Source organism: Vipera ursinii, assembly GCF_947247035.1.
Source record: "Vipera ursinii genome assembly, chromosome: 6".
Lineage (NCBI taxonomy): Eukaryota > Metazoa > Chordata > Lepidosauria > Squamata > Viperidae > Vipera > Vipera ursinii.
This window is the reverse complement of record NC_139515.1, coordinates 66,372,303-66,385,739: the sequence shown is the minus strand read 5'-3', so window position 1 is coordinate 66,385,739 and position 13,437 is coordinate 66,372,303. Positions and strand designations below refer to the sequence as shown.

The following is a 13,437-nucleotide window of genomic DNA, read 5'->3' as shown; positions in this document are numbered from 1 at the left end:
AGCTGGCCTGGCCTGATGGGGAGTTAACTTAGGGTTTTAATATTTGTATATTTTTACTGTTTTAATTTGGGCAATAATTTAATTCTCTTTTAACTTTTGTACTTTTGTATTTTTATTATATGCCCTGTTCACCGCCCTGAGTCCTTCGGGACTCAGTCTGAAATCTCTACAGGCTGTTTGCCACTATAGCTGCCTTTGAGTTGTCTATCCTAAGGGTGCTGGCATACTACATACAGTGTATAGGCTCTTACATCAGATCGGCCTCTGGTTGCAAGTACAGAATGAGAAGAAAATTATATTTTAGATTATATTTTGCATGGAGCTTTACCTTTGCTGGAAAACTGAAGTGCTCATCCTATATGTACCTAAAGAGACGCGGAAATGATATAGCAAGATCTTTTGAAATTATATAGTGATCTTTTATGAATGGCACGTGTCATTATAGAGACATTTTTTTGTGTGTGTATGTGCCTTCAAATTAGTGTTTACTTCTGGAGACTGCCTGAACAAGTCACTGCAGTTTTCTTGGCAAGGTTTCAGAAGTGCATTGCCACTGCTTCCTTTTTTAGAACTGAGAGTGAGTGACTGGCCCTTCTCACGACAACTCAAATATCTGATTACAAAACAAAACCCTGTTTTATCTATTTTAATGAAACAACATATAAGTCAAAGCAAGGCTCCCCAACTAAAGTCCATATTCACATAGATTAGCAAATATGCAGTTACATAGCTTGTTTTTGCTTAATAAAAGGGAAATAAATAGTTAAAATAGTTCAGATTTCTTCATGACTGCTCATTTATAGGAAGGCATAATTATAAATGATAGTCTCTTCAATATGTTCTGTCTATGTCAATCCTATCTACGTTAACAATATGCCACAGGAGGGTGACAACTCGATATGAAATATATTTCATATATAAGCTCTCATTATTGTTTTATTAACATGCAAGAAAGAATTCATTATTTTATAGATGATATTTTTACCCTTATTAGAATCAGATAAAGGAAAATAAATGGAATTTATTGCATATAGTGGGAATTGCAACCTACTACAGTATAGAAAGGGTTTTAGACTGTTTGGTTAGTTTTTTTCATGTCAACATCAAGTCTATATAATTATGAGAAATGATACAATATCTGGAAGTTTGGGGATTAATGTATGGATACAGGCCTTGAATAAAATATTCAATTAGAATTGCGTCTTCAATTTTCAAGGGCATTGAAATGTTCTTAAAATGCATGTAAATCAAAAATTAACACAGGAAGATTTTAGTGATCACTGCTATATTCCTGACATAGAAAGACTGGCGCTAATCACAAATCTTTCTTCAACCTTCTGGGCTCTGAGTCCCATGTTCAGAATGTTTGCATATCTACTTAGTTGAATTACAATATGCAGCATTTAATTTTGTAATTTGTAAATTTCAGTTTTGTAACACGTACATATATAATGTGTATGTGTACCTGCCAATACAAAGATCACCTATGTGACTACTGTATATATATGATTATATATCTCTGCTCTCAATTTGTTTAAAATATATATGGAGAGCAAGAGTGCTAGATCTGGGTGGGTGGCACAAGCAATTGCACATGGTCCCAGATATGCCAAGGCCATCCTATGTAAAGTGGGCAAGATAAGGATATAAATGAGCAAGGCCAGTACAAAATTGAAGTTGATTAGTTAAATTAAGTTTAGCTTTAATGGAAATACAGATTGGCTCAGTATATACCTGTTAACCGCCCTGAGTCTCTTGAGAGAAGGGCGGTATATAAATTAAATAAATAAATAAATAAATAAATATCTGTCCCAGCATAAAACTATGAATAATACAAATAAAAGTAATTAGATAGCAATAGCACTTAGATTAATTTTAGCTTTAATGGAAATACAGATTGGCTCAGTATATCTGTCCCAGCATAAAACTATGAATAATACAAATAAAAGTAATTAGATAACAATAGCACTTTAGTCAAGAAATTAAAAGACGCTTGCTCCTCGGGAGGAAAGCCATGGCAAATCTAGACAGCACACTAAAAAGCAGAGACATCACCCTGTCAACAAAAGTGCGTATAGTCAAGGCTATGGTCTTCCCAGTTGCAATGTATGGCAGTGAAAGTTGGACCATAAGAAAGGCTGAGCGCAAAAGAATTGAGGCCTTTGAACTCTGGTGCTGGAGAAGACTCCTGCGAGTCCCTTGGACTGCAAGGCGATCAAACCGGTCAGTCCTAGAGGAGATCAACCCTGACTGCTCTTTAGAAGGCCAGATCCTGAAGCTAAAACTCAAATACTTTGGCCACCTAATGAGGAGGAAGGACTCACTGGAGAAGATCCTAATGCTGGGAAAGATTGAGGGCAATAGAAGAAGGGGACGACAGAGAATGAGGTGGCTGGATGGAGTCACTGAAGCAGTAGGCGTGAGCTTAAATGGACTCCAGAAGATGGTAGAGGACAGGAAAGCTTGGAGGAACATTGTCCATAGGGTCGCGATGGGTCGGACACGACTTCGCAACTAACAACAACAACAACAGCACTTAGATTTATATATCACTTCACAGTGCTTCACAGCACTCTCTAAGCAGTTTACAGAGTCAGCATATTCCTCCCAACAGTCTGGGTCCTTATTTTACTGACCTCGAAAAGAAGGAAGGCTGAGTCAACCTTGAGCCAGTGAGACTCGAATTGCCAAACTGCTGGCAGTTGGCAGTCAGCAGAATTAGCCTGCAATACTGCATTCCAACCACTGTGCCACCACTTAGGTCTTGAACCCAGGGAACTAGATGAAGAGTGTTAGATTTCAGAACCTCTGAATGTCTTTCTCCTCAAACAAGCACCCATTTGTATTTTCTCCTATTGTCTGGGTAGTGTGTTTAGTCCTCCTTCTCCTCATTGTTTAGTGACTGTTCAAAGTTATTGATGGTGTAAACAAGATACCTTTATAACCAATCCTCACATTTATAAGAATCGTAGGGTCCTGCAGTCACCTGACTGCCATTCAGCAGTCACATGACTGCTTCACAATGGCCCATATATGTGACGTGCAGCATCCTATGGTCACCCGATTGCCACTTGTGTGCTTTGCAATTGTCTTATGACAAACAGAGTTAATAGAGAAAGCAGAAGTAAAATCATAAATCTTGGTCATTTGATGTTTTGCTCAACAACTACAGTGATTTGTTTAATGACCAAAGGGGAAGTGAGGTTGTCAGCACATCTGTCAGGTGATGTTCAACTCAGCAACTGTGGTGCTTAGCCTCTCTTGGATAACTCAAATGACTTAGACTTAGAGAGACCCATCAGAACAGAGTGAAAAGCAGGAGGAATTAATACAGATCCTACCTCTTAAAAATATACTCTTCACACATGCAAAAGCCCTTTCTGTGCACATATAAATTATTTTTAATGAGAATGGCTATAATAGTGGAATCTTGGAAGTGTGACTGCATTGTACTTCCCCCCCCCTTCTTATACTCCTGTGAATTAGGGAAACATCTGCCTGGGCCTCTTCTGCATATTTTCTGTTTTGCCCCGTGTTGCTTTAGTAACAGAGTTTGCATATCAGATCGTCTTCTTTTTTCTCCACAGGTTTTATGCAATGCCACTCTACAAATTTTTATTTTTATTTTAGCTACTGTCCTTTTTTTGACAAGGTATTTGAACATTATATGTTTCAAATAAAATGAATTCATGCAGAAATAATTTAACTATTGTGTAGAAGTGTGATTTTCTATAGTTTTTATACTATTATGATGAGAGTTCTTTAGTGACTAGTGAAGAAAGCAACCTGTGAAACAGAGCTTTCAAAAGAAGCAAAACATTATTCCCTTTCAGGATAGGCAATGTTATACAAGATGCAGAAAGGGTTTTTCTAGAACTGATGAAATGAGACATTTAATGCTGAGATGGATTAAACAGCTGAGAAATGGTTTTGTTTATGGAAGTAAAACAGTTGTATTATTTGCTGAAATCTTCAGTAGTGGGAAACGTAAAGAATTTGATTTTTTTAAAAAAATATTTTGTGCTAAAAATTGACTTTCAAATTCCCTTTTTCCCCATGTGAAGATATTTAAAAATATCACCTACCACCCAGGGTTTGCTGCAGAAATTGTAGATAGAGAAAAGTGAATTGACACTATGAACCCCACCATATTGGAGACCAATGATAAGGCTGCGAAAATCTTCTCCTAGGGCCATGCTGTAAGCATGCTGACGGATGAGAACAAAATCAGGCTTGAAGGATCTAGGAGAAATAACCAAATAATACATTTAATAGTCAATTGAATCCTCCTATTCCAATCTGTTTTTTTTTTTCCTTTTCTGATACTTCCTCTTCTGCTTTCCTAAACTTGGTGACAATTTCTCAAATTTCAAACTAAGTACTTACTACAGCTCATTAAAAACATCATTTAAACGTTCATTGCCTACAATAATGGAGTTAACAAAGCCAACCAGAAGTTGTTCTCTAAGAATTTTGGATAAGATTCCATGATACTTTTTTCAATGTTCCATACAGATGACAAAAAATAATTTCTGAATCTTTGGAGGTAGAAATTATTAACATGTATAAAATTATAACAACATTTCTGAATGCAATGCACACATTTTCTTAGAAGGTTTTTCCCCCCTGCAGAATACAGCATTAAATAATCACATAAATAATGTTTGTTATAGTCTCAGGAGCTCAAAATTGACTTTTGAGTCTGCTACCTTTATATCCAAGTAGGTGAGACATCTCTAGAAATGTTTTAAGTTGATTTTTCTCATTTTCTCATTTCCTTTTCTTGCAAATGTATACATTTTGAATGTATTTTTTTTTGAACCTGTCTACAGTTTCAGCTATTTCTTGTGCAGAGATTACTTTCAGCAAGGAAAGGATTGCATTTAATTTGTTTGGGTTTATATTAATATTAAGTTTACAATTTGGGTTTAAATTAATATTAATATTGTATTAAGACTATTGATTTAAATTTTAGGCACAAATTTTCATGGCAAGAAACCCATGGAATCATAAATAGTGCTGCTTGTCTCTTTATTAGTCAACTCAATGTAATAGAGAAAAATGTAGTTATACATAGTAGTCTATTTTGCACTGTACTCCATGCAAATATCTAAAATTAGTGCTACTTTATGTGCCACTTTGATATTCTAAAGGAAAGGCAGCAGTTAACTTAGGTAACCAAGTAACTAATAAGCCACTATAAACTTAGTAATTTTATAAAAGCAAGACTTGCCACATATCCTATCTGGCCTATGTGGTGCTTTTATAAGTCTGGTTCATCTCCCCTGGTCTAGACAGAGCACAGAAATAACATACAGGAATTTCATTTGGCTTATTGCTCTTTGGAAATTGGTCCAAATTTGCCAAATTCTCCATAATAAGGGAAGTAAAATGAGAATAAAACAAATAAGGAGGAAAACCATTTTACACATGCAAAACAGGTTTCTGCTCTCAAGGGATCCTCGTTTGCCTCTTACTGTTAAAGGCAGTTTTGTAAATTTTAAATTTACAAATTTAGCTGAGAGTTTTGCCTGACAGGAAGTGCTGTATTGGAATTAGATTATTTTCTTAAATAGCAATTATTAGACTATTTTTCCAAGAAGAATAAACAATTAGGCACAAAATAGTGACAAGTACAAGTTGCTGTGGTATTCTTGCCCTTCTCAAGCATACTTGAAGCAGGGGAAAAACTGGTGACCCCACTACCTGAGGAGATCGTACAGCTTCTCTGTTTCTCTTCGCAACATGAGATTTATAAAGCCATCTTAGAAAAGGCTTAATGCAAAAAAATGAAAACATTGAACAAAACATTTAAGCAAAATATTTCCCAAGGAAAGGAACAGAAAGATTTTGAAAGACAGGGTTGGGTAAGCTAGAAAAGCCTCCTTGGGTAAGCTAGAAAAAGGTGGAATAAACATCATCACCACCAGATGGATCTGTAGCCGGCTGGCAAACCGTACTCAACAAGTAGTCCTCAATGGCACCACATCCACCTGGAGAGAAGTGAGCAGTGGGGTACCACAAGGTTCCGTCTTAGGCCCAGTACTCTTCAATATCTTCATAAATGACTTAGATGAGGGAATTGAAGGGAAACTCATCAAATTTGCAGATGGCACTAAACTGGCAGGAGTAGCCAACACCCCAGAAGACAAACTCAGGATCCAAAAAGATCTTGACAAAATTAACCAATGGGCCCTATCCAAAAAAAAAAGAGTTTTAATGTGGAGAAAAGCAAAGTCTTACATTTAGGCAGGAAAAACTCAAAGGTACAAGTACAGAACAGGCAAGATCTGTCTTAAAAACAGCAACTGTGAGAGGGACCTTGGAGTCCTAGTGGATGATCACTTGACTATGAGCCAGCAGTGTGCAGCAGCAACCAAAAAAGCTAATACAATCCTGGGTTGTATAAACAGAGGCATAGAATCAAGATCACACAAAATATTATTACCACTTTATAAAACCCTAGTAAGACCACACCTGGAATAATGCAGCCAGTTTTGGTCACCATACCACAAAAAAGATGTTGAGAGTTTGGAAAAAAATTCAGAGAAGAGCATCTAAGATGATCAAAGGCCTGGAGACCAAAACAGAGACTAGAACAGCTGCAGAAGTTGGGTTTGGCTAGTCTGAAGAAAAGAAGAAATAGAGGAGACATGATAGCAGTGTTCCAGTATTTGAGGGGCTGCCACAAAGAAGAGGAGGTCACGTTATTCTCCAAAGCACCAGAGGGCAGGACAAGAAACAATGTTTGGAAACTGATCAAAGAGAGAAGCAACCTGGAATTAAGGAGAAACTTCCTGACAGTGAGCACAATTAATCAGTGGAACAGCTTGCCTCCAGAAATCGTGGGTGCTCTATCACTGGAGATTTTTAAGAAGAGGCTAGACAGTCACTTGTCTGAGATGGTATAAGCTCTCCTGCTTGAGCAGGGGGTTGGACTAGAAGACCTCCAAGGTTCTATTCTATTCTATTCTATTCTATTCTATTCTATTCTATTCTATTCTATTCTATTCTATTCTATTCTATTCTATTCTATTCTATTCTATTCTATTCTATTCTATTCTATTCTATTCTATTCTTTAAAAATTAAGAATCCTTGCCCCAGGTTGAACTCCCTAAATGTGTAAAGTATAGCTCTCAAACACCTGAAAGTGTTCCACTGTGGTCTTAGCATTGTTTTTATTTATTTCCAGGGTTATTCAAGTGTTTGTTGTCTTTAGATTTATAAAGTTTGGGATAGGAAAAATGAAACAATACTTATCCCTGCTTTATGTCCTTATTATATAACCAGCCATCCTATGAAGTGCACCACACTCGAAGTCAGGTATTTTAAGTAGCAGGGCCCAAGTTCTGGAGTTTAGCTCATTCTCTATCTTAAGGCAATGAATGAATACTTTGTGGCTAGTGCTTTATTCATATATGTCCTACTGAATTGTGTCATTGCTTTCTCTTTTAATCCCTTCACACCTGATATTTGATGAACATAATAATGCCAAACTGAATGATAACAAAAATCAAGTATAAAATAATTTTATAATTAAGGAATTATAATTAAAATAGTATGGTAGTAGGAAGAGAATGTACAAGTCCCAGATATCTGGATGTGAGGGGTATGGAAAAATAACAAAATATGCATCACAATGCAAAATCTCTCCTTTATGTATTTTTGAGAGATATTGTGATGCAAGTAAATTGGATCTTGCTCTGTTATGTAATTTTAGTCATTTTAGTGTCGTGATGGTTAGGAATGGATGACTGTATAAGTACAGGTCCTGTATGAAAACATATTATGTTCATTTCACCAAAGAATAAGTAGCAAGTGAATGAAAAGAGAGAAGATGTAAAAGCTACTTGAAGAGTAAGAAAAGAAATGGGTAGAATTAAGGCTGCTTGATAGAATTAATAAGTAAAAATGGTGGTGGAAAAGAAAGATATGAGGAAAGGATATTGTATGATTTGTATAGAGAGAAAAACATAGTTGAAAGAATATAATCAAGAATAACAAGGAACTTAAATGTAATCCTGTAATAACTAAAAGAGGCATCCAAATGCAGCGCAATTTTGATGATGGAAATTAAACACTGGAAGTGGTTGAAAAGAATTAAAAAAAGGAACTTTCACTGAATGAACACAACTAAAAATAAAAGTGATGACATGATTTTGAAAGAAACTAAAGTGATGGAATAATGGAATGGAAATTTTAGAGAATTGTGTTTAAATAATAATGTATTGAAGAGTAGAGTTAAATAAATACTACAGTTCTTAGCATCCAAGAAAAATGGATGAAAGTAATTAATGCTGTGAGAATGTTGAAAAATGGTAGGGCTACACATATGGCTGGAGGAATCTTAAAATATAGAGTGACTGTGAAACTTGTTTGACAAGACTAGGAAGACTGTATCTGTCCCTAACAACTGGAAAAATGCTATTTTCTTTTCTTATACATCCCTCTGCAATGTCTCTTGGCCAGGTCGATTTCTGCTTCCTCTGCCAGGACGTACCAATCATGCAGTCATTGTGGGTCTCCTTGGGGAAGGCAGGCATCGTAGAGGTCGTAATTCAGGCCATCCTTGAAGTGGCTGGGCAGGATGTCTTCTGGCCAGTTCAGTTTGCTAGCGATGGCTCGGAATTCCTGGGTGTATTCGGCTACTGGGCATCTACCTTGCTTCACTGTTTTAACTCTTTCATGGGCCTTCCTGTATGCCAACGGGTCCTCGAACCACCGTCTAAGGGAGAACATGAATTGGTTGAAATTCTGTAGCTCCGGAGGGTCGGAGTTATGCAGGTCTACCACCCAGTCAGCTGCAACTCTGTCTAAAGCTGCTTGCATGATGCAGATTCGGGCCCGGTCATCAGGGAAGTATCAGCCATATTCTTCCATATAGCTGAGGACTTGGGTTAGGAAGAATCCCAGGTGTTGTGACTCCCCCCTGAACTTCACATCCAGTGGCAGGAATTTCTGGATGAATCGGTGCTTTTGTTGTCATCTGTGATGCCTCCCATCCCGATCAGCGGCTGCAGTGCGGTGGGGAGTGCGGGCTGCTGCAGCCACAGCTGCATTTTGGCGGTACCACCTGATGTCCCCAGGACCTTGGCTTTGGATTCCCCCTCGGTGTCCCTCTTACTGCAGCCTAAGGTAATGGTGTGGCCGCAAGGTTTGGGCTTCTCATCCTTGAGGAAATTGAGAATTGATTTCATTAGGTCGATCGCTTTCTCCAAAATCCAGCTCGAATGCCCCAAGTGATCTCCCTCATCTTCACTAAGATGAAGGGACCTCTCCATCTCTTGCTTCCATCCCAGCTGGTGGCTAGCTCATCTCAGAGTCACCTTTCTCGACTTCTTCTCCCAATCATCCTTCTTCCCGATGCCCATCGACCACTGAGGTTTGTGGCTACACGTCTCCACTACCTCTTCCTCCAAGATGTAGGAAGACTTGGAGTCTGACAGCTGGCAGGGTTCTGACAGGAGGTACAGCTCCCCCTTTGTGGTAGCTTCTTCCTTCCCTGCACCATTGTCCGACATGGTAATTTTTGCAAAGTCCCCCGTAAGGGTCTTCCTTCCGGGTTGACCTGTCTAATGCCAGGGCCTGCTTCAAAACCTGATCCCAAGAAAGCAGAACTCATGGAAGCAAATGCTTCCAAAAGGAACTTTTATTAGGAGAAGCTGATAGCAGGCATAATAGACAGGATCTGAGGTTTTCCCGCAGATATCGATAGGTTAAAGTGTCCCCAAGCAAACTCCACCCCATAGTTCGTCTGGTCGTTTCAAATAAGCCAATCCCCAGGTGTTAAGTCCATTGTGGGAAAGGGGAGATAACATCAGGCCAGCTCTGGTTGTAACAGTGATGTTTAGGCAGTTCTTCGCACCTTCTCTTGAGAGCGCAGAGATAAGCCAATTGCTGGAGATTATATTCCTTTCTTCCTCCCCACTTTGCTAGCTGACAGTAAGGGAGAAGAAAGTTCAGAAAGAAATAATGCAGGAAAGCAAAGTGTTACATTGTAGCAATAGAGGAAGTCAAGGCAATAAACCCACAATCACTCCCCACCTCCCCTCCAGGAGTATGGCAGAACCCAGGGAGAGAAGAGAATGGGAATTGGGTCAGGGAAGAAATATGAAGGAGAAATAGGAAAGCAAAATAGACATGGATTCTGACATTATGACTTTTATTGCATTGCCACAAACTGTTCTGATTTAGAAACCCTTACGTACTGAAAGTTCTGTACTTTCTACTGATTTGGGGCAACTTTTCATTTGGTTGGAATTATGGATTGGAGGATATTTGTATGAGCAGCAAGATCCAAGGAGATTCATTTGAATATTATGAGAAAGGCATGAGAAATTAGAAAAAAGAGGAGGAGAAATGAGTCTTTCTAAAGGATTCATTAGAAGTATGCTTTCATACTGACACTGCTAAACATCTCACCTGTCTACCTTCACCCATGTCTAGTATCTACCACATTATTTCAAGGATAATAACATAAGACAGATGTGTTGAGAGTCCCAAGGGCCAAATCATCACTGTTTTGACCAATTGCTGAGTGTTTGCAGTAATCTCCCAAAGCAGACTTCTTTCACAGAGACAAAGGAAAGGAAGGAACTGATTCCAGAGTTCTAAGGCCAGGTCCCTGAACCCCAGAATGTGAAGCTTTGTCCTGGAAGTTACAACCAAAAGAAGGACTTTTTTTAATAATCAGGAGGGAGAAATACAGACAGATACTTTGGATTATGTATGGAGAACTATGAATAAGTTAATGCTTCAAATTGGGTTCTGGTTTGAATAGGGAGTCTGTGAAGAGCTCTGGAATGTAATGAGATATGAGAAAACAGGAAGGTCCAGATAATCTGTAAGACTGGATTAACTTCAGGGGATGGAAAAAGTTATTGGGAAAACATAACTAAAGCATGCACTGGAACAGCCATGTTTTTCTCCCTCAGAAAATTCTGGATCCTGAAAATATTCATCAGATTGAAATTAGCAATGCTCACTGTAAAAGAAACACATGGGTCTTAACTCAGCAAATCATTAAGATCATGAAGCAATGAGAGGGAAAACTGTGGCAAACAGGAAGCCTTAGAAACAAATGAGGAAGGCACAGTAGAGAATGGAAAGGATGATCAGGCTAAAACATTGTCCTTCTTATTCATAATTCAGACTGGAACAGTGGGAAAACATGCAAGAGGAAACTCCAATAAGGCATTTTGTTAGGATGACCATGTGCCATCATAATACTAATACTAATCTAAGGTCAGGATTTCTTCTTAGTTCTGGGATGGGAGGAAAGTATGACAATAACTAGCTATGTGGATGAGCATTTTGCTTATTTATTTATTTATTTATTTATGGGATTTATATCCCGCCCTATCTCCCGAAGGACTCAGGGCGGCTAACAACAAAACATATAAGTACAAAAACCAAGGTAAAAATAAAATTAAAAATATCTATGCAATAAATTAAAATTAAAAACTAAAAAATAAATTAAAAATTCTAAATATAATTAATTAAAATGCCTGTCAGTCCAGGTCAGCCTGGTGGAAAAAGGAGAGTTTTGAGGCTGCGGCGAAAGGATTGGAGATTTTGGGCCATCCAAAGCTCAGGGGGGAGCTGATTCCATAGGGCTGGCACTCCCACAGAGAAGGCCCTCCCCCTGGGGGTCACCAGCCGACATTGCCTAGCTGACGGTACCCTGAGGAGGCCTTCTCTTGCTTATTTCCTTAATCTGTGTATATTTCTCTTGTTGCAGTTTCTTAGTACCATCTATGTTCTGCAATATGCTGTGCTATATGATTATCTAATTGGCTATGGTGATCCATCAGAATTTCTTAATAACCATTTGTATGATCTTGAAGTTAAATCCCTAGCATAATGGCATTTATATCACCAAAGTCAGCAGGATTAATGGGCACATAGGCCCACAAAGCTAGTGACTATGAGAACACAAACAAAAAGAAAATACAACTAAGAAGAAGAGTGCACAAACAAATGTGCTACAGTTGCTGGAAATCATAGGTGGGAGGTACCATTTATTTATTTCTTCATCAAATTTATATGCTGCCCATCTATTACAGCAAAATGATGCTGGGATGCATACATGAAAATCTATATATGAACATAAATATTGCTTTCAATTCAGTTGTAATGATCACAACATAAATGTACAAAACAACTGTTTCATAGTCTAAGGAAAAGGTGAAGATGTCCTCAAATTTAGCTTGACTCTTGGTGATTACATAGACACAACCATATTGGTTTCTTGGAAACACTAGTGGTTTGGTATTCCAGGATGCTTTTTTAAAGTTCATGCTGTATCTACATCTCTAGTGTTCCTAGTCATTTTCTTTCTAAGCAGTAACCAAATCCAACTCTGCTTGGCTTCCAAATCAGGTAATGTTAGCATAACAGCAATCAGTCTGCAAAGAAAGTTGCTTCCCTACTGTTGAGCAGATCAACCGAGAATGCAAAATTAACATCAACAGCCAAGACTTAGATATTGGTCAGCGTGGGAAAAGAAAGACTTATCTTAATTGTCTCTTCTCCCAACCTCCTTTTAATTGATTAAATACCATCAGGTGAGAATCCACTTTTAGCTACCCCATAAACAGATTTTCTCCAAGATGATATGTCCTGACATTTTAGTTCTATTAGTTACAAATGAAACAAATATATGATGGTATATAAAGGGCGGTATATAAAGGGCGGTATATAAATCTAAAATAATTATATTTCATAATTATTGCTTGTAAAAGCAAGTTACCAGCCTACCTTTCTAATTACAAAATACATTTACTTATATATTTTTAATCCAAGGATCTGAACATATCCTAATCAGCATTTGGGGTTATTTGTCGATATGGCATTTCCTCCTAGAGTAGTTGTGATGCTTCTTTTGTAACAATTTTATTCATTTTCCAAGATCTCAACAAATAAAACTGTTTATGGAAAAATAATCCATTTTAACAATCAAAATGCACCACAAACTGGACTGATCTTTTTTCTGACAGCTAAAGACTGTAGCAAGTTGTTTGCAACTATCTATTCCTTATTAACAGAACTTGAGAAACACACATTTGGTTAAAAAAAAAAGCAAGGACAAAGAAGTTAATTGGAAGGAAACAAAAACTCTAATATTTGTCACCTGACCACTTTTGTGCCATTCCTGATGACTTGCATGTCTACCATACAGCCAGCAGTTGAATAGGCAGCCAAGTTGAGTTCTGAAAATTCTGCCTGAAGTGGAAGAATAATAGAACACAGGGTTACTTGATAACATAACATACAGAATAGAGTGACCTATTTGCAAAATTCTTTTTCAAATGGAATGTTTGCCTCAAGGTTTCCACAGCAGCAGCATGTCTAATTAGTGCTGTTTTGCACAGGAAACACTCAAGAAGTGTTTATAGTCTAATAATAAGTGGACTCTGAATTAGGTTTACTGCAAT

The 13,437-nt window shown here is 37.8% G+C and overlaps 1 protein-coding gene across 2 annotated transcripts in view; it reads right to left on the bottom strand.

The window, feature by feature from the left end:
* The window catches only part of SYN3 (synapsin III), a gene marked incomplete at its 5' end in the record, with an annotated part of 209,914 nt that overhangs the window by 172,977 nt on the left and 23,500 nt on the right, over positions 1-13,437 (bottom strand). For both annotated transcript variants that reach the window (XM_083365630.1, XM_083365629.1), the window contains 2 exons: positions 4,086-4,242; positions 13,134-13,225. In XM_083365630.1, the coding sequence (XP_083221756.1) occupies positions 4,086-4,242; positions 13,134-13,225 (249 nt within the window). The remainder of the gene's footprint in view (positions 1-4,085; positions 4,243-13,133; positions 13,226-13,437) is intronic.